The following is a 21,801-nucleotide window of genomic DNA, read 5'->3' as shown; positions in this document are numbered from 1 at the left end:
AAAACTTCTCCATAGCTTAGATGACACCCTAAAGCATACGCTTTCCACAATTTTAAACATAAAATTTGATGAACGTTCCTGGACCCAAGCTACACTACCAGTAAGGTTCGGTGGCCTGGGAATACGAAAAACATCGGACACAGCTTTACCGGCGTTCTTGTCCTCGGTCCACGCAAATCGCGCAGTAATAGCCAAAATCTTAGAGCCCTCATCTTGCCCATTCGTCATTCCCTTTGCGGACGAGGCCAAGGATGCCTGGGACATTGCTAGTGCCGGCAGCGAGGTTCCCAAGAACACTCCCAAAGGCTCTGGGACGAGCCCATCTGCGAACTGGTGCGTAATAAACTGTTTAACACGTCTACCAGCGCCGTAGAACGGGCTCGACTTTTGGCCGTGGAGAGGTGGGAGTCGGGAGCTTGGCTGCAGGCACTGCCATCTAAAAACACAGGAACATTGCTGGACCGTAATACATTCCGTCTTGCCACTGCCCTGCGTCTTGGTGTCCCCCATGTCGTCCCCCATCAGTGTGTTTGCGGCGCGCGCGTTGACAGCTATGGTCACCACGGGTTGTGCTGCTCGCGAAGTGCCGGACGCTTTTCACGGCATCACAACCTAAATGACCTCATTCGTCGGGCTCTTGTCACTGCCGGCGTGCCAGCGATACTGGAGCCCTCCGGTTTGGCGCGCGACGATGGCAAGAGACCCGAAGGAATAACCCTGGTGCCCAGGAATGTGGGTCGGGCCCTTGTGTGGGACGCTACTTGTGTCGACACACTCGCCTCGTCCCATATTCAGAGCACCTCGAGTTGTGCGGGCGCAGCCGCAAACCAAGCAGAGAACCTCAAGCGGCGCAAATATGAGAACCTCAGCGGAGATCTTATATTTGAACCGTTTGGGGTGGAAACTCTAGGCGCATGGAGTCCGGGGCACATAAGCTTTTTAGAGGAATATCTAAGAAGCTTGTTGAAGCCACCCGAGACCCCAGAGCTGGGAGCTACCTGGCACAGCGGATAGCAATTGCCATCCAACGTGGCAATGCTGTCAGCTTGCTGGGCACTCTGCCAGATGGGGACGACTTGGGCAAGTTTTTCTTTTTATAGTTTTATATTTAAAGTTTGTATATATAATATATCTGTATATTTTAGATAGTATTTTAGTGTTTACATTTCTATCATATATGGACAATAATATTATGTTAATTGAACTTAATCTATGGTCCAATAGGTTGTTCTGACTTTTGCTGTCATGTGCACTGTATGTCAGCATACTGTCAGTGTCAAAATTTCGCAGAAAATTGGAAAATGGAATAACAAAACAAACCACATAAAATTGGTTTGCATAAAATTTTTGTTGCCGCGATTTTATTGTTATTATTTACAGCAATTATAAATTTAGGACACTAAACTGGCTTTGTGCGAGAATTGATTACTTATATATATAAAATAGGTACCTGGTGCTATTTAATTTCAAACTAAGAACAATGTGAATTACATATTGAAATCTTCCTTTTTACTCAGAAGATATTCATTAAGTACTTAATTTATGTAAATATTTATAATCACATAATAATATTAAAACTATTGATAATTTATATTTTATACCCATTGCGCTCAGCAATTATCACGCTTACACAGTCCACAGTAAAATAATAATTGGCTATTTGACCGAGCTTTGCTCGGTATTCGATAAAACAGGAATTAAATGACATTTTCTAAAAATGATTCCTAGCTAGATCAATTTATCGCCCCCGAAACCCCCTATGTACTAAATTTCATGAAAATCATTGGAGCCGATTCCGAGATTCCTATCTACACTACTATTATAAAGAGGAAAGATTTGATTGTTTGTTTGCCTTGAATAGGCTCCGAAACTACTGGACCGATTTGAAATATTCTTTTACCATTGGAATCCTACATTAATTCTGCTGAACATAGGCTAAATTTTATTTTGGAAAAAATAGGGTTCCGTAAGATATTTAGGTTTTTCGGACGCAAGGTGTAAAAAATCTACCAGAAATGTTACTTTTTTCGCGTACGCTGCCTAAACTATAAAATATAGAACCATAAAATGTTCTAAGTAATTGTAGATCTTTTAAATATCTACAAAAAAGTCCACGACACACTATACTTACCTATCTATGCTGAGTGAGGCACAATAACCATTTTTTTATTAAAAAATCTTGAAATGTTTTTGGACTACATTTAAATACCTTTATTTTACTCATGGCATTAATTCTTATCAAAATAAATTATTTAAAAATCAATGACCACCCATGCGAAGCCGGTACGGGCCGCTAGTTATATATATATATATTTATATACAAGAATTGCTCGTTTAAAGATATAAGATATCATAGTAAAAAATGTCTGCATGACTTTTTATGTGTTCACTGTAATTAATCCATCCTATGTAATAAATAATAATATACTTTCCTTTGTAGTGTGTAAATATACAAATGTAACAGCAACCATTTTAATAAAACTAGAATGACCAGGTAAATTTATTTGGCATTCATAGTTATTTCTTGGCAGTAAAGTATAGGCTTTTGATTATTTAAGTACATCTTTTAGCTTGTACTTCGACATCAGGGATGATCAATGGCCAATTGTATATCATGAAAAGTATAATGTATCATTTGGTGGTTTTGAAAAATTTCATGTTTTTGATGCACAAAAATGGCACAACATTATTCAGGTAAGTATTATAAATTCACACATTAATAAAATGTTGCTTAAATGAATGTACCTAAGTAGGTATTATTAATTTTTGTGTTTCAGTTTTTATTGGACGCTAATTTCATAACCAAAGACAGTATTGTAAAACCTGTGGAGGCAAAAGATTTTGATCTCAAGACAGTTCACACCAAGAGGTATCTCAAATCCTTGAAAGTAAGTTTCCTTTCTTATAATTAAGTAAGTATTTACATATTTTACTTTTAAATATATTATGTTTATACATTTTACAATTTTCATATTAATTTGTCATATTTAAAACTTATTGAGATTAAGAATTAGTTTACACACTTTTCAGTGGAGTGCCAGAGTAGCCGTGATAGCAGAGGTTCCTATACTAGTGTGCATTCCAAATATTCTTGTACAGAGGGCATATCTGAAACCTATGAGGTAGGTAAACTGTACCTACCTTCCTAATATTTATATTAGCATACAAGTACAACTAGCTGACCCAGCAAACATTGTTTTGCCATATAAATTATTTGTATTTGTAATGTAGTTCTTTATTTGTAAAGAATATATTTTATTGAAGTGACAAAATAAGTATTGCTGTCCTGTTGCACAAACTATAATGGCCGCCGTCAGCCTCGAGTTGAATTTTTTTTTTAATATTATTTATTCAACAAATGCACTTAGCAATATAATAAGTAGGTAAAGACCTATTCTCAGGCCTAACAAACAGGGCTCGGAAACCGGTTGCAGAACAAAACCGGTTTCGGTCATTGACCCCAAACCGAAATCGATTTCGGTTAAAGGTTTTCTCTGCAGATCACCATATATATATACAATATATGCTGATCTGCAGGACAGGCTCAGCCTAGTGCAGGCGCCAAAGTTCTACAATACGTGTAAAGTCTGTTATTTATTGTCTTCGTAAGTTCATATTGTACTCCTAGGTCATATTATAACTACACATTGTAACAGATGCTAAAAGTTTTTAAATAAAGATTATTATTATTATTTAAAATAGATTTGTCTCGGCTTTAACCGGTAGAATGAAGCAGGTACGGTCGATTGCCAAGTATCCTGTTCATGTAGTGTGAAAAAAGATTAATTGATATGAGTTGAAGGGAAGGATGAAGATGAATTAAGGAAGCGGGGGACTATAGAGCAGGTATCTATAACGATTGACTTTTGTAACTGTATATATGTGTTTTTGTGAAGGTCAAGGGATTTAAGTGCAGCGGCAAGCGTTTTTGGAATAACACCGGTTGAGGAGATGACAATCGGGATTATTTTTACTGTGTTTTGATGCCACATTTGTTTGATCTCATCTGCGAGCGGTATGTATTTTTGGATTTTTTCTGTGTGTTTCTGTTTCAGGTTGTTGGTGTTTGGAACGGCGACGTCTATAAGGTAAGTGGTTTTTTCAGATTTAATTGTGAGGGTTATGTCTGGTCTATTGCTTAGAATGGTGCGGTCTGTGACGATATCGCGATCCCAGTAGAGTTTTACGGAGTCATTTTCTAGAACGTTAGATGGTTTGTATTTGTAGTACGGTGTATGTGTATCTATAAGGTTAAACTTGATTGCTATTAGTTGATGTATATGTTTGGCTACGTTATCGTGACGGTGAGTATATTCTTTATTTGCTAGTGCACTGCATCCTTCAGTAATATGGTCTATTGTCTCAGTCGTTTGGTGGCATAATCTACACTTATCAGTTTCTACGAATTCTTTGAGGATAAATTTGGAGTAATTGCGAGTTTTGATTATTTGGTCCTGTATAGCTATTAAAAACCCTTCTGTTTCACTATAAATGTTGCCCTTAGTTAACCAACAGAATGACGCGGCTTGATATGGTCCTGGCTTAACTGGTACGGAAACTTACCATGTAGAGCCTTGCTCTTCCATTTTTCTATTTTGTTGTCAATTTTAATTATTTTATTTTTAGGGTCAAATTGGTCATTATTAAACTGTAGCGGTGTTCCAGAATGAGGTAGACTTACAATGGCTTTATGGAGTGGGCTTGTGGTAGCTTTTGTCTTGAAATATTTTCGGAGGTTATCTATTTGTGTGTAATGTAAATTTTTTATGTCTATAAAGCCACGCCCTTCCTGCTTCCTCTTTATTGTAAATCTTTCAACTGTTGAATGGATGTGGTGAATATTGTGTTTGTAACAAGCGGTTCGGGTTGCGGTGTTGAGAGCTTCCAAATCAGTGTCAGACCACCTGATAATTCCAAATGAATATGTTAATATAGGGATCGCATAGGTATTTACAGCTTTAATTTTTTTTCGGCCTGACAATTGAGTTTTCAAAATTTTATTAAGTCTCTGTATTTATTTTTTAAAGTATTTTTTATTTCTTTATGATCTATAGCTGTATTTTGTATATAACCTAGTTACTTATATGTGTCTTTAGCTTGCATGCTGTCTATTGTTCCTTCTTGTAGTTCTAAGTTGAGTGGTTCTATATGTGTATGTTTGCCCATAAGAATGCAATTAATTTTACATTTATCAGTTCCAAATGTCATGTAAATATCAGCGCTAAATTTTTCCGTTAATTTTAATAGGTGTTCCAGTTGTTGCATGTCAGGTGCGAACAGTTTTATGTCGTCCATGTAAAGGTGAGTGATTTTGATTTTATTGGCTTTATCTATAATGTATCCTAAGTTTGACCTATTCAGAGTTTTAGATAGAGGGTTTAAAGCTAAGAAAAACTATAAGGGGCTTAGTGAGTCGCCTTGGAAAATGCCACGTTTAATTTTAATTGGTGAGGTACTGACGGTGGTATTGACTGTTCTTAGATTGAGTTTAGTAGACCATTTATGCATTATGTACTGTAGAAAGTGAATTAAAGTATTATTAATCTTATATATTTGTAGGACATGTATCAACCAAGAATGCGGGACACTATCAAAGGCTTTTTGGTAATCTATGTATGCGTAATAAAGGTTCTTATGATCTTTTTTAGTTGTATTTGGGCGTCGATGATAAGTTGTTCTTTACAGCCCATTGAGCTGTTCTTCAGGGATTATTTTATTATCAGTAATGTGCGTATTTAGTTTTTGTGTGATTATTGACGTAAGTAGTTTGTAAAGAGTTGGAAGGCAGGTAATTGGACGGTATTTAGTCGGATTTTTTGTATCATTTTTATCTTTAGGCTTTAGATATGTTATTCCTTGCATCATAAATAGCGGTACTAATTTGGGATCCTGAAGGGCTGAATTGAATGCTTTTGCGATGTAGTGATGTGTTGAAGTAAAATATTTTATCCAATAATTTTGAATTTTATCTGGTCCTGGTGCTTTCCAGTTCAGAGTCTTCTTTATGGCGTATGTGACATCATTACCATCTATTATGATTTCAGGCATTGGGTTAATATTGTGACATTCACTTATTTCGGTATCAAGCCATGAAGCGTGTAGGTTGTGATGGGCTGGTTTAGACCATAGGTTTTCCCAATAGTCCTTAATCTGTACTAGGCGGTTGTGTGATTTTAATGTTTTTGGTGTTTAAATTTTGGTAAAAGAGCTTTTGGTTGTTAGTGAAAAGTAAATTATCCGTTCTTCTAGAGTTACTGATTTTAAGTCGGCGGAGTCTTTTTGATTGTGCTTGCAGTTTTTGTTTCAGAGTATCTAAAAATTCTACTATTTGATCGTCAGTGAGATTGTTAGGGTTTAATTTTCGTTGTTTTGTGTGGCTAAGATTTCGTTTAAGGTACCGTGTAAGCTGTCCAATTTCTTTTCGTAGTTTCTTGACTCTGTTTTCAATTCGTAGTTGCCATTTTGGAATTTTCGGGTCTCTTGTTTTATTTGCTATATCTTTTTCAGGGGGGTTATTTAGTTTTAAAAGGCCGGCAACGCACCTGCAGCTCTTCTGATGCTGCGAGTGTCCATGGGCGACGGAAGTTGCTTTCCATCAGGTGACCCGTTTGCTCGTTTGCCCCCTTCTTTCATAAAAAAAAAAAGTTTAGTGTGTAGAGTTTTAGTTGTTATTGCAGCGCAATAAATGTCACTGTGGATTTCCGCTATATCTGGTGTTTCTTTCGCATCTAGATGTTCTCCTATTAACTTGTTAAGTAAATTTACCGTCTGGATTTTTGGTATTGCCGGTCTGAGTGTTGGATCTGTGTCGGCGTAATTAAGTAACATTTCTGTAAATACTTGACTAATTTTGTTATTCTGCGTTTGATCGGCGTCAGTTGTGAGTATGTCTGTCTGTGGTATTATTGCATTTTCTACAGTTATAGAAGAGTTTGATAGAATTATGGGTTGATTATTATTTGTGGGTTGAATTGTAGAATGCTGTAGAGTTGGGTCGTCCGTTGCATTATGTGAGATTGTCAGAATATCGCAGGGGCTAAGCTGTGTGTCTATGCACACACATTGTATTGTTCTGGTCGTTGGAACAATCGAACGAATGCGCTACTGTATTTTTTATCTTGGCTCTTTCATGACTTGGTATTCTGTTATTGCGATGTATAACTCTGATTTGATCTGCAAATCGTTGCTCAGATATGTGCCTTAGTTCAGGGTAAGACTCTGTGAATTTTTTAATGGAGTGATGGTCTGAATGCTGTGAGGTTGGCTTCGCATGATGTTACAATGTAGTAGCAACGGAAAAGTTCTCTGTTTATTTGATCAGTCCATTTCATCCGTTGTCTACTTTTTCCGGCGAGAGTGGTTGGAGGAAGCATTTCCTGCAAAACACTTCTTACTGGAGTGTTTGTGATATGAGGCTGTGTAAGAAAGAGTATTATGATCTACGGTATTTGGATTAATGTATTCAGAATTATTTCTCGTAGACGGACACAGGATTAGTAGCAATTGCTTCCTGTGTAACATCCTCTGACAATGGTGATAATGTAGTGGATCGTGATGAAAATGAGTTATTGAGCATGAATGACTGTGGTGAAGGGTGAAGCGATGGAAACAAGCTGACGGATGAGGTAGGAGATGAAGGATATGAATATGTGTTGCTTATTGTTTGAAAATTAGTATTCTCTGCAGCAGTACTAGACTGGGCAGTAGGATGCGATACGGTGCTCCCCCCAGAATACGAGGGACAGCCCGGGCCCGAAGGCCCGGGGCGGGATTCTCCATTGCTTTTCGCGCCGGTACCCGCCTGGGGTAACATATTTCTATTACGTAGTCGCATTTTTCATTATATTATTATATTAAAACAAAAATAGGAAGAGTTAACTAAAAAGGAAATATAGGTAGAGAAGAAAAAAAGGAGGGTGAAAATTAAACCAAAAAAACAAAAAAATGCAAATACAAGGAGTGATTAATAAAAAAGTGACGAAAAGATAGTGACGAGAAAGAAAGAACCGATGATCAGCCACGTGAGTACCTCACCCCGAAGAGAGTGGGGTGGCGCACCCAAGTGTTGCCCGGGGACACCAACTAGGAGGGACTGGATTCACCCCCTTATTATTATTATTATTTTTATTATTTGTGTAAGGTATTCCTTGCTCACGGGCAATTAAATCCCGGACCTTTGGAAGGCATGCGTGGGGCCGAAGCCAACACGTAGAGGCCCGTTACACAGTTTTAATCTAAATGTTATGTGACACTGGCCGCGACTCTCCCTGTCCGCACTATGGGAGTACGACCATAGAGAGCCAGCGGCCAGTGTAGGTCTATTACAGGCAATGGATATTAGAAATGATACCGGGCTATGGGGGTGAGGTGCTCGTGACCTGGGTAACTGGGACTATGGAAGGACTATGGCGTCTGCCGATACAACGTGGAAACATGTATCATAAAGTTGGCAGACGTGACTCGCCAACTCTTTGAATGGGCCCCTCAAAATGTCCGCACGGTGCACCGAGGCGGCAACATTGACAGAGCGGCTTGGGGCAGGAGAGGTGTCGCTGGACTTTAAACGCCGATTATTTGCACCCTCAGAGGGTCCCATCACGTCGCCCACTCGCCACTTACGCTTCACATCCTTCCTCCGAGCCGAAGCTCTTGCGACTCCACTCTGACCGGCCGGTTAAGGCAAGGCTGAGGTAGGGCCTGATTCTCCGTCAGTGTTCACTCCGGCCGGCCGGTGAAGGCAAGCCGGAGATGGAGAACAGGGGCTTCCCTGGGAGCACTCGGGTTCGTGGGGTCGCTACTCCCCAACAGCTCGCCACAAGCTGCCCTGCGGGCTTATTATTATTATTAATATATAATAATAACACATAGGCTACAATTTTAACCGACTTTTAAAATGGTGTGGTGTTATATTCGTTTTATTATGTTCAACGATTACTCCACCGTTTGTTAACTAATTTTCAAATTTTTTCTTTTGGTATATAGGGTATCATCTCAATTTGGTATTATATTCACAAAAGTGGTGATCTTGTAAAGGATCCATAAGTAATCGAGGGAGCTCCTCAAAATTTATAGGAAAACATGTGGTGACTTCGGTTTCGTGAGAAGTATTCTAAGCATATGCTATAAAAAAGTAGGATTTTGAACCGAGGTATACCTGGTATACTGTGGTTCGGAATGTGCTGAGAAAACTCCTGATTCTTTAAAGATACAAGTTTGGGAGTTTCGGCGTTGTTTTAAGAACGGAAAGCATATGCTACTATGCAAATTACATTCATCATCATCATCATCACTACCATATACCATGCATCGTCCCATGATTATGAGCCTATTATGACCCTGTTATTGGTACTTTTCATAGTCAAGCGATAATTAAAAAAAATCTATACTTTAATATTATAAACCTGAAAACTATGTTTGCTTGAACGCGCTAACCTCAGGAACTACAGGTCCGATTTAAAAACTTATTTCAGTGTTAGATTGCTCATTTATCGAATAAGGGACTTTTTGACGTGGGAGAGCCATGCTTCGGCACGAATGGGCCGGTTCGACCGGAGAGATACCACGTCCTCACAGAAAACCGGCGTGAAACAGCGCTTCCGCTGTGTTTCGCCGAGTAAGTGAGTTTACCGGAGGCCATATCCCCTACCCTTTTCCTTTCACTACCCTCCCCTATTTCCTTCCGTACCCTCCCCTATTCCCTTCCCTACCCTCCCCTATTACCCCTTAGAAGGCCGGCAACGCACCTGCAGCTCTTCTGATGCTGCGAGTGTCCATGGGCGACGGAAGTTGCTTTCCATCAGGTGACCCGTTTGCTCGTTTGCCCCCTTATTTCATAAAAAAAAAATAAGGCTATATTATAACGCTAACCTAATACGACCGAAGAAACTCAAGAAAATGTGGGAAAAACGGGGGAAATATTAAAAAGGGTTTATCTCACGAACTACTGGAGCAATGTTTATGTCAATATTTACGTGAAATATTGCCATAAAAATAGGGAGTATAGCTATTTTTATGGGAAAATGTACGGTTTCTGTAAAATTCCTAACTATCGCGGGCGAAGCCGCGCGGGACATCTAGTATATTATACAAACATACTTAACAAGATCACGCCATAAAAGTAAAAAAAAAAAAATACTTTGTTTATAATATTTTTTTAAGGCTTATAATTAACTGATCACCAGAAATAGTAACATTTCACAGACAAAAATAGTAAACGATCACCAAAATACAGACCACCATTTTAATGTAAAATGATAACCAAAGATTTAACATCTTAAAACCAAAATTAGTAAATGATCACCAACATTATACTAGCGTTTTAATGTAAAATGGTCACCAAAGATTTATTATCTCGCTATCCTATTTATGCAAAAATGTAAAATTATAATCAAATATATTTTTATTTAGCAAATATCCTATTAAAGAGAAGAAGACAGACGGACAGACAGACATCGAAGTCTTAGTAAAAGAGTCCCGTACTTTGTACCCTTTGGATACGGAACCCAAAAAACGGGACTCTATTACTGAGACTACGATGTTTGTCCGTCTATCCGTCCATCTGTCTTTCTCTAGGGCCTAGGCTGTATCTAGGGCATGGATACCGGTAATCGGTATTACCAGAAAACCGGTAATACCGCACCATTTAGAAAAATTTTAAATACCGGTGCTAAACAGAAAAATACCGGTTTTTCGGTATTTTAGCTTAAATGGTTTTTTTTGTATACGCACACGTGTTTGCAACACAATATAATGATTTATGAAACAATTGAAAGTATACCAGTACACTCAAAATCAACTACTAGTAAAATAATAGTTTTGCTGTGTGTGTGTGTGAGTATTGTGTTGGCATATTTCTTTGTCACTTATTATTATTATAATAATGTCTTTCTCTCCAAATCCTTCGAACCCTAGCAGGTTTGAAGGATTTGGAGAGAAAGACCTGCTGAGTGCTGACTCTTATGATGTGTATTTCATGAATAACATCTGGTACTCTCGTTCTTAGGACAACTATCTGAAGATGGAACGCTATGCCGTTAGTCTTCTTCCATTTCCGGTAGAGTATTTCGTTTTGAAGTATCAGACTGTCCCATTGCGCCCAGTACGCCTTAGTGACAGCGCCAGTGGGTGCAACCTCACTCCAGCCGTGCTAGCATACGCCAACGAGATATCTCACTCTACACGTTTTCTCGATGTTAACTGGTTTATCACTTCGTCTCTATTGACCCTAACATGACATACATTTTTATGTCTGTCGTCAAAATTAGAGATAATTTATTTTTATTTTTTATATGTGCTATTTTTGTCTATATACTAACGAACTATATACTAACGAGAAATTTATCTCTCGAGTCTCGACGTACGCATGTTAGCGAAAAAGAGATATATATCAATATCGACAATATCACTACGCTCAAGAGTGAGATATCCACGAGATATCTCGTTGGCGTATGCTAGGCTGGCAGGTTGGTTTTACGTCACCCTGTTTCTTCCATGTGATGATGTGCCGAAGGTCGTCATCTCTTTCTTGAGCCTCCCTCATAGCATTATTCTCCCAGAGACCCAAAGGACTTGTTCTCGTTAACTTTATTGTTGCTTCGTTAGATTCCTGCTTAAGCAGGAATACTGCAAATATTGTGTTAACACAATATTTGCAGTCTTCCGAACACGGCCTTCGGAAAGTGCGTCGGCATTCGTCTTTCCGCTGCGGTGTTCCGTCTTGAAGTCAAACTCCTGGAGCTGTTCAATCCATCGAGCTACTTGACCTTCTGGATTCTTGAATTTCAGTAGCCACTTCAAGGCTGAGTGATCAGTTTGCTGTAAAAACTGTCTGCCGATGAAATATTTGTTGAAGTGTTATAGCGTCTTTACGACAGCCAAGAAGTCCCTTCTTGTCACACAGTAGTTTCTCTATGGCTTAGATAAAGATTTGCTGAAATATGCAATAACAACTTCTCTTTCACCCTGTTTCTGAGATAACACCCCTCCGATGGCCGTGTGGCTTGCATCCGTGTCGACTATAAACTGACCTTCAGTTTGTAGATACCCCAGGATTAGTGTTTCACACAGATGTTTCTTGAGTTTCTAAAAAAAACCTTCAGAAGTCTCATCCTAACTAAATTGTTATTTATCTTATGTCAGCCGGTATAATGGATTGGCTATAACTGAGAATCCCTTAACAAAACGCCTGTATAGGCCGCGAAATGCCCGCACTTCGGTTTTGTTCTTAGGGGTTGGCCAATTTTGAACTGCTTCCAGCTTCTCCGGGTCTGTCTGGATTCCATCACTAGAAACTTATATTATGTAAATGATAGTCGCTTTTTTAATGTTTAAATTGTTGGTTATTTTAAGTATACTTAAGGAACATTTTTTTTAGTTATTTGTTTAGTGTATGGAACAGAACACTGTGTAACTGTTAAACTTTAGTAAACAAGTTGATTTTAATATTTTTTTTGTATATTCGATTAAATTGTATAGGATTTAGCGCTTTTTTTAATGAATAAAGAAATACCGCAAAAATACCAAAAAACCGGAAAACCGGTTTTTGAAAATCATTTACTATATTTGGTGATCATTTACTATATTTAGTGATCATTTACTATACTTTGTGATCATTTACAATATTTGGTGATCATTTACTATATTTGGTGAACATTCACTTTATTTGGTGATCATTTACTATATTTGGTGTTCGATTACAATTAGAAGTGTTGTCATGACTAAAATAGCTGGTAGTATTGCAATTTTAGACTTTATTTTTTTGGTGTTAATTATCTTTTTTTGGTAAACAAGTTCAGGGTACCAGTGCATTTTTTGGTGGTCATTATATTTGTTCCCATTTTTTAACTTGAACAAAAAACTATAAATCCAAGTAATATTGTAAAAAAAAATTGGTTTCATTTATCATCACATAATTGTTTTTACATCAGTGAAAGGCACATGTACTTATTTATTTTAAAAAATCCACCAAAAATGTATAAACAAATGGACTATTTCGATGCTTTTAAAAAACGATTATATACAATTAAATATTGTTATTAAGAAAAAAAGTTAATTCTAAAAATCCTAATATTTTCTAGAGCATAAAGTTAAGAAAAAGAAATTTTTAAAAGCATCGAAATATTCCATTTGTTCATAATTTTTTTGTAAACAAAAATGGCGGAAAAATTTTTTTTAGTTAATACATGTATTTCATTATAGTTTGTGCGTTCTAAGATGATATGGGTGACAGTTTTCATGTTCCTTGCTACGGGTTTTTTTTACAAGAAAACAAAAAAAATCAAAATGTAATAAATTATATTCCATCTACAAAAACAAATGTTTCCTATAATTGTAAATGAATAAAAATGAAAAGATGCTAAATGCTAACTTATTAATAAAAATTATAAATTTTAACTGTGAAATAGGAGTAAGTATAAAATGATTGTTACGAAAACATTTGAAAAATGTCATATGCATGAAACGGAACTTATGTCAATAGAGATTGACTCTGTTGAATCGAAATCCAATCGATAAAAAAGGGCAGCCATCTTAAATCGCCGGCACCACTGAAATGTCAGTACGAAATCGATAATTTCGATTGCAATATCCTTTACCAAGTGATTCGATATTTTTAAACTGTCGATTAATTTTTGTTAGGTAACTTCCCTAATATTGTCAATTATAAAGTGTCACGCAATGATGAAATACCTACTCAAACCAGATATGTTACTACCGCGCGCGTTGTGAAGCTTCAAATACGGCCCCATTGGGCCGTCTGTTGTTTAGTCTGCATCGAGCGCAGTCACGAATGTGCCGCGTCTTGTCTTACCTAAATAAATTGCAATGTCTTGATTGCAATAAATACCTCGATTATTTACATTTTCAATTATTTTTTTGAACAATCTGGAAAGAATCGAATTTTCGTCATAGCTCAGACGAAAAAAGAGACAGCGATACAATTCGACGTTTAAAAATAGAACTGTCTTTTTTACGTAAATGGTCTTTTGTTTCACTCATCTGTCAAATTTGTCAATGTCTGCAATTTTGAATTTGAAAATTATTCGGAAGAGATTTAAGCCGGAAAGTAGTATGGACGTAACATATCTGTATAAGTACAATATCACGCATATCATCATAAAACGCACTTGAACTATAATATAAAACAATTATGTGATGATAAATGAAACAATTTTTTTTGACAATATTACTTGGATTTCTATTTTTTTGTATAAAAAGTTATAAAATTATTATTTAAACAAAGTATTGATTTTTTTTTCAACTTTTATGGCGTGATCTGTATGTGTACTTATAAAAAGGGCTCCACGAACTGAAACATTTTTGGGCCATTCCGCTACAGACGGCCCTCAACGAGAATTTTTAAAATGAGCATTAGTTAAATTTTTTAATTGCAATATACGTAAGAAGATGTGTATTTACTAAAAAAAACAACTTTTATCGGTAAAAAATGGAATTCGAATAATTTAGAGCGTTTTTAAACAATATCATCTAAGGGACGCGATGTTTTTTCCCATATTTTGAAATTAAAATAGCGTATATTTCAAATCAATGTTTAGTTGTAGTATAGTTATACAGCAATACGTAGAAATCTTTTGTATGAATAAATTATATATAATATATAATATAATATAATAAATTTCCAACGGGAGCGAATTCTTTGAAGTGTTCGGAATACACCATAAGCTTTTCAAATTAATATTTAATACCTTAAAAAATAATCAGTGTGACGTGCTCGGTTTTGAAGCCGCGCGCGCTACCTAAAAATGCCGCGCGGAGGCTTATTACGGCCGTTAAATTACGGTGTACGGCGGGCACATGGCGCGGGCGTACGCTTTTCGCAGTAAATTAGTAACTAATCCATGGTAATCTACTCGACACAACTGTACACGCTTGAGATAAAAATTATTACATTTTTTAATTGCAATATACGTAAGAAGATGTGTATTTACTAAAAAAAACAACTTTTATCGGTAAAAAATGGAATTCGAATAATTTAGAGCGTTTTTAAACAATATCATCTAAGGGACACGATGTTTTTTCCCATATTTTGAAATTAAAATAGCGTATATTTCAAATCAATGTTTAGTTGTAGTATAGTTATACAGCAATACGTAGAAATCTTTTGTATGAATTACATTATTCAATCGTTTTGAGTGATTTAGACGATTAATTTTGTAAGGCCAATAAACAACTGAAAATTAAAAAAAAAACTGCAATTTTGTGCAGTTTTATTACAAACTTACTAGTATTATTATATATTCCATGTCGAAAATTTTCAAATTTGTTAGAGAATTACGATATAATTCATCTTTAACATATTTGAGAATTTTGATGTTGCGCCCGCGATCGTAGAAATGTTAATAATTTCTAGTACTTATTACTATAATTACTTTTATCTAGTTACATAGTTTCTGTTTTATGCTATTTTGAAATATAGGCAAGTTATTTTGTAAAAGTTTCGCACTAAACATTATTCACATATGAACTCATCACAGTTCTTAATGGAGGGTCAAATTGGTTGCACCCGCGACAGCACTTCAAACCTGTTTTGTGGCCATTCATACACTTGATGAGGTTTTCATTTATAAATCATTGTTAAACTAGTTAAAGTGTATCCCTTCAAGGGATATTTTATTAATTAATATGCTTCATTTTGCCTGTAGGAAGCTATAAGTGTGTCAAACTGTTGCACCCGCGATAATGGAATCGCCCTTTTACAAAAATTATTTAAACATTTTTTTAATGTACAATGAGGACGGAAGTTCGAGAAAATTTCGTTAGTTAACATTTGTCCAATTTGTTGAAAAATTAACTTTAAGTTAAATTTCCAACGGGAGCGAATTCTTTGAAGTGTTCGGAATACACCATAAGCTTTTTAAATTAATATTTAATACCTTAAAAATAATCAGTGTGACGTGCTCGGTTTTGAAGCCGCGCGCGCTACCTAAAAATGCCGCGCGGAGGCTTATTACGGCCGTTAAATTACGGTGTACGGCGGGCACATGGCGCGGGCGTACGCTTTTCGCAGTAAATTAGTAACTAATCCATGGTAATCTACTCGACACAACTGTACACGCTTGAGATAAAAATTATACTAGCAGCGCTAAATGAGGTGGGCGCACGCGACGGGTGCCCGCTCGCGGATTCGTGGACCACGGCGGTCATTCGACGCGTGCGCCCGCACCCGCGCCCCTATCCGCCCGTGTTTTAGCTTTGGACCTCAGGGCCGGGACACAAAAACACGATACGCAGTCGTATCGTGTTTTTGTGTCCCGACTCCCGGCCCTTAGATCTCTGTATGTCAAATGTAACATTTCTTTTTAAATTAAAAAAAAAAATAATAAAACATTCTAAAATTTATAAAAGATAAGTGAAAATAATTGCGAAATTATCTTATCAACTCCCAAGCGGCACAAGCGGGCCGCGATAAGTGATAAAAATAGATTTCCAAGAAGCGCGATCGAAGAATTAACCAGTTAATTTGGGTTTTCAAAATCGTTTGTGTGTTAGTAACCGGTAACTTTTGCCATTTGGGTTACGTAAAAACCGTTCGCTTGTTTAACCGGTAAATAAAAGAACGATATATTTACCGGTTTTTAACCGAAATAAACCGGTATTTTCAAACCGGTTCCGAGCCCTGCTAACAAATATACATTATACATACAAGATTAAAAATGGTTTTAGCCGTTTTGGAAGAGTTCGCTCACAAACACAATGAGAATTTTATATATTAGATTGCAATCAAATATTTAGAGCATAACAAGACATAATATAAGCAGTATTTTAAATAGCCTTCTAAGCGAATATGATTCTCTGTTATGGCTTAGTGAGTCTCTGTTAAGGATTGTGGGTTTATGTAAAAACATAAGCCCACCATCCTACTTCATACTAATACCTATATGCATTACTTTTTGAATAATTGTGTATCTTTGTTGCTCTTTCATGCAAAAACTACTGAATTTCAGTCCATAAAGATTAAATATATAATTGTAGAGATCATGTTAATATTGACGCAGGTAAAGTTACGCTGATAAAGCTAGTAGTTAGTACCTACATTATAAGCTATATAATATAGATACAAGTACTAATTTAATTTATGAAGTCTTATTTTTCGTTTCAGGCTTCAAACTGGTGGCTCCGTGTTGGCTGGTAAGCTGGCTTTGGAAAGAGGCTGGGCGATCAATGTTGGTGGAGGTTTCCACCACTGTAGCGGGGATAAGGGTGGTGGGTTCTGTCCATACGCTGATATCACAATGCTCATCAAATATTTGATGGCATACAAAAGTGTACAAAATGTTATGATTGTTGATTTGGACGCCCATCAGGTATACTAAGGATGTAGTTCTCGTTTTCAATATAAGTACTTAAATTTACAGTCTATAGCTAATATAGTATCTACATATGTTATGGGAATACTGTAGTAACAAGCAAGTCCTGAAAGAAGATCTTTTGATAGAAAGACATTTTAAATGTGCTTCATTATGTTCCATACGTGGGAGAGCCATGCTTCGGCACGAATGGGTCGGCTCGACCGGAGAAATACCACGTTCTCACAGAAAACCGGCATGAAACAGCGCTTGTGCTGTGTTTCGCCGAGTGAGTGAGTTTACCGGAGGCCCAATCCCCTATCCCTTCCCTACCCTCCCCTATTACCCTATTCCCTCTTGAAAGGTCGGCAACGCACCTGCAGCTCTCCTGATGCTGCGAGTGTCCATGGGCGACGGAAGTTGCTTTCCATCAGGTGACCCGTTTGCTCGTTTGCCCCCTTTATTTAATAAAAAGAAAAAAAAAATGTTGCATCGATTTTAGAAACATAGATAATGCGATTCAGGCTTACTCTTGGTATTGTCATATAAACTTGTTAACTATGTGCCAAATTGCAAATTACCTTATTTTTAGGGCAATGGTTATGAAAGGGATTTCATTGGAGTGCCCGAGGTGTACATAATGGACATGTACAATAAACACATCTACCCGCGAGACAGTCACGCCAAACAAGCGATACGGAGGAAGGTCGAGCTTGGCTACCTAGTTGAGGATACAGAGTACTTGATCAAAATGAAAAAGTAAGCATTTTCTATTTGTTTTGGTAAGACCGCACTTCGTAGCAGAGCTGAGGAGTAACACGTCACGCATAGTAGTAAAGTTCAGGTTTGTGCAATTTCGTAATTCGTTGACGCGTAGTGCACTGTATTTCCATACCTACCATACAATGAAACACACTGAAGCACAGAATATATAATATTAGTAGTACCACTTTAGTGCGCTTTAGCCTTTATTTCTAGAAATAATTAAAAGTCCCAGATATTTTATACTAGCTGTTGCCCGCGACTTCGTCCGCGTGGACTTCAGTTTATAGCGCGCGATGTCAACAAAATTGGTGTCAAAAGCTTTTATAAAAAAAACCCTGGTACCCCTTAAATCAAAACAGCTGTGCAGTGTGCACATAATATTTCATTTTTTTAAAATTAAACTTTATATTTTATGCCAAATTTTAAAGCTTATTCAGCCCCCCAATTGCACAACTTTACCCATAAACTATTTATCATTGATAGGTTTAAGGTTACGTCACTGTATAAAATATAAAGTACTGACACTACTGACTTATTAAATAACGTAAAAAAGAAATATTAATCGAAATAATCGAAAATCAAACGTATGATGATATCACCTCTTATAGAAAGATGTTGGGCAAGCGTTAGCGCGATGTAAGAGACGCACGGCGCCATCTAGTATGAATTTTTGGAACTAACTTAATTTGAACAAATTTTCGTATTTTCACCCCCTTACAACCCTTTTTTCCAGTAAAAAAGTAGCCTATGTCCTTTCTCAGGCTTTAAACTATCTGTATACAAAATTTCATTACAATCGGTTCGGTAGTTTTGGCGTGAAAGCGAGACAGACAGACAGACAGAGAAACTTTCGCATTTATAATATTAGTATAGATTAGTATAGATTTAAGCAAGAAAATGTGCAATTTTATTCTACTGACTACTTAAGATGGAAACTTTTATTTTCTTCCAGGAATCTAAAAGCAGCTCTGAAAGACTTTACCCCCGACATTTTGGTGTACAATGCTGGCACAGACATTCTGGAGTCGGATCCCCTTGGACATTTAAGTGTCACTGATGTTGTAAGTTCTTTTTCCGTTAAACTAATATACTATTATGAAGGCGAGACCACACTAATACTACGCTGCAGCGACGCGACACGACACGTCTCAGCCAAATATTCTTATATCATTTGACATAAGCCGCACTGCGCGGCACAGCGACGCAACGTTTCACAAAACGTCAGTCGTATAGAACGTGAAGTGTCGCGTCGCGTAGTGTCGCTTAGTGCTCAACTTTAGGGTTCATACCGCCGTACTCAGAGACATTTCAGCATTTTGATCGCGAAACGATCATGCGCGCATGTCATGCATGTTACATGTATTGCAGGACAAAAAATTAAGCAAATCGTCAATCGCTGTACAGCACGTAGTTTGCATGTCATTCACATCAATCAATACAATAAACGATCATGCGTACATGACAGCACGTAACGCATGTTATGCAGCATGCTGCATGATCGTCTAGAGTCCCTTTTAGACCCGCATTCGTCAATGTAATTATAATGGAAGATTAAACATAACAATAATACTCCCCACACCGATTTCGGTGACGGTGGCCAGTTTCATTGAAACCAGGCCAGTTACGCAGGAGTAATTTTATAGTGCCCAAATTTTCTCTCATAACCCAGTGGGACGGAAGACCAGCGCCGTAAATAGGGCGGTGCCACCGGTGCCCAGGCACAGGGCGTAGACTCTGGGGGGGGCGCAAGAATGGCCTGACCAGGCAGAATCAGGACTATTATTTTTTCGGTTAGCTCCCGATAAGTTTCCGCTGCGTCCCTAGTGCTCGATTCCAAAAATAAAATAGGCCTATACATTACTCTGGGTACTTATTAATAATATCTAAAAACGTATAGACGTGGGAGAGCCATGCTTCGGCACGAATGGGCCGGCTCGACTGGAGAAATACCACGTTCTCACAGAAAACCGGCGTGAACAGCGCTTGCGCTGTGTTTCGCCGAGTGAGTGAGTTTACCGGAGGCCCAATCCCCTACCCTGTTCCTTCTCTACCCTCCCCTATTCCCTTCCCATCCCTTCCTTACCCTGTTCCCTCTTAAAAGGCCGGCAACGCACCTGCAGCTCTTCTGATGCTGCGAGTGTCCATGGGCGACGGAAGTTGCTTTCCATCAGGTGACCCGTTTGCTCGTTTGCCCCCTTTCATAAAAAAGGCTGTTTACGGCACTGCGGAAGACCGACACGACTGGCGAGAGATCAGGCGCAGGACCGACTCTTTTACATGCCCATCCGACGCATAGATCATCTTACTTGTCAGACAATCAGGTGATCAGCCTGCATTGTCCTAACCAAACTTGAAAATAACAAGTTTCCAACGCGGGAATTGAACCCACGACCTCCGAGTCGAGAGCCACGCTCTTTAAACCACTAGACCACGGAGGCATTAATATTAAACATAGAAGTAGGTACGAAAGAAATAAAAATTATATGAATTAATTCTGCTTTATATACTTACAGGGCATAGTACACCGCGATCAGTTTGTGTTCTATGTTTGCAAGGAGCTCAACATTCCCATAGTGATGTTGACTAGCGGAGGGTATCTGAAGAAAACCGCTCGCATCATAGCTGACTCCATCATGAATCTCAGCGCTCAGGGCCTTATAAGTGGACCTCCAACTCCAATTATTCAAAGCAAATAACTTTTTTTCTAGACGATAGCATCTAGATATGGAGTTTTCAGTATTGATTAATAGTATAACATTTAGCTTTCTCGGCTTTTTTATCTGTGATAGGTAAGTACTTAAATTGTTAGTATTATGAATTGATAAATTCATTATTATTATTAAATCTTGGCCTAATACAACAGAAAATTCTAACTTAGGTGCCAAAGAAGATAAATAAATATTTTCCCATAAAACTATTTCATATAAGCTACAGATTATTAAGATAACTGTGCCAAACCAATAGGTGGTGTAAAATATTGAACAAGGCTTACACTTCCGCCGCGCTGATTCGAGTTATTACTTATTAGTTAAGAGGATACACCAGGGGCTAGAGAAATGAAAAAAAAGTACGTGTAATATCTATAGCTGTCTCCCTTACCTCAAGCCTATACCGTAGAACGCGATAGAGACAACTGCAGAAAATCCAGAAAATCAACGATTCGTTGTCCCCTGATTCCTTCTCCAAAACTTAACCGATTTAAGTATTTTTTTCATTAAAGATTAAAAAAAGGCTTGAGCTGTGTTCCTATGTTTTGCTTTTTTTGTATAATCTAGCCAAATCTGTTTTCTGGACGTTTGAACACAGCGGAAAATCTGGCCATTTTTTTGGGTTTTTGAACGTTCATATCTTATTTAATAATTCAATTATGAAAAAAAAGAAAACATAGGGACATTGTATTAGTGGCCGTAGATATTCAGGAAAAAAATTATAACTCTACTAGCATTATCCAGGGAGGAAACAGGGGACAACGTTTGTATGGAAAAAAGGGCGGTGTGGACTCCTCTTAATAAGCGGGCTCCACACTCGCGACGCGAAAGCCCGCGAACCGCGAGTGTGGACGGTTTCGCGGCTTCGCGTTCGCGCTTCGTGGCTTTGCTTTCGCGCTTCGTGGCTTCGCGTTCGCGCTTCGTGGCTTCGCGTTAGCGCTTCGCGGCTTTCTTCGTCCGGTGTCGGTTTTTTGGCCCGCGACAAAGGGCTCGCGAAGTACGAACGCTAACGTCATCCACACTCG

At 37.8% G+C, this 21,801-nt stretch overlaps 1 protein-coding gene across 1 annotated transcript; it reads left to right on the top strand.

Moving 5' to 3' along the window:
- The first annotated feature begins 1,314 nt into the window (after window positions 1-1,314).
- LOC121726465 (histone deacetylase 11) lies at window positions 1,315-21,094 on the top strand. The gene is made up of 9 exons (XM_042113855.1): window positions 1,315-1,446; window positions 2,441-2,494; window positions 2,571-2,694; window positions 2,778-2,888; window positions 3,031-3,122; window positions 17,117-17,321; window positions 17,896-18,062; window positions 19,021-19,129; window positions 20,582-21,094. Exons 2-9 carry the CDS (start codon window positions 2,487-2,489, stop codon window positions 20,762-20,764), a joined length of 999 nt encoding a protein of 332 aa, XP_041969789.1. The 5' UTR covers window positions 1,315-1,446; window positions 2,441-2,486; the 3' UTR covers window positions 20,765-21,094.
- The last annotated feature ends 707 nt before the right edge of the window (window positions 21,095-21,801 follow it).

The sequence above is a fragment of the Aricia agestis genome, chromosome 4 (genome assembly GCF_905147365.1).
Source record: "Aricia agestis chromosome 4, ilAriAges1.1, whole genome shotgun sequence".
NCBI classification, from domain to species: Eukaryota; Metazoa; Arthropoda; class Insecta; order Lepidoptera; family Lycaenidae; genus Aricia; species Aricia agestis.
The sequence above is the reverse complement of the archived record's forward strand: the minus strand, read 5'-3'. Positions and strand labels throughout refer to the sequence as shown.

Coding starts and splice junctions, on each gene's coding strand:
- LOC121726465 (XM_042113855.1), top strand. Junction 17,322..17,895: donor TTGATTTGGACGCCCATCAG/GTATACTAAGGA, acceptor CCTTATTTTTAG/GGCAATGGTTATGAAAGGGA. Junction 19,130..20,581: donor ATTTAAGTGTCACTGATGTT/GTAAGTTCTTTT, acceptor ATATACTTACAG/GGCATAGTACACCGCGATCA.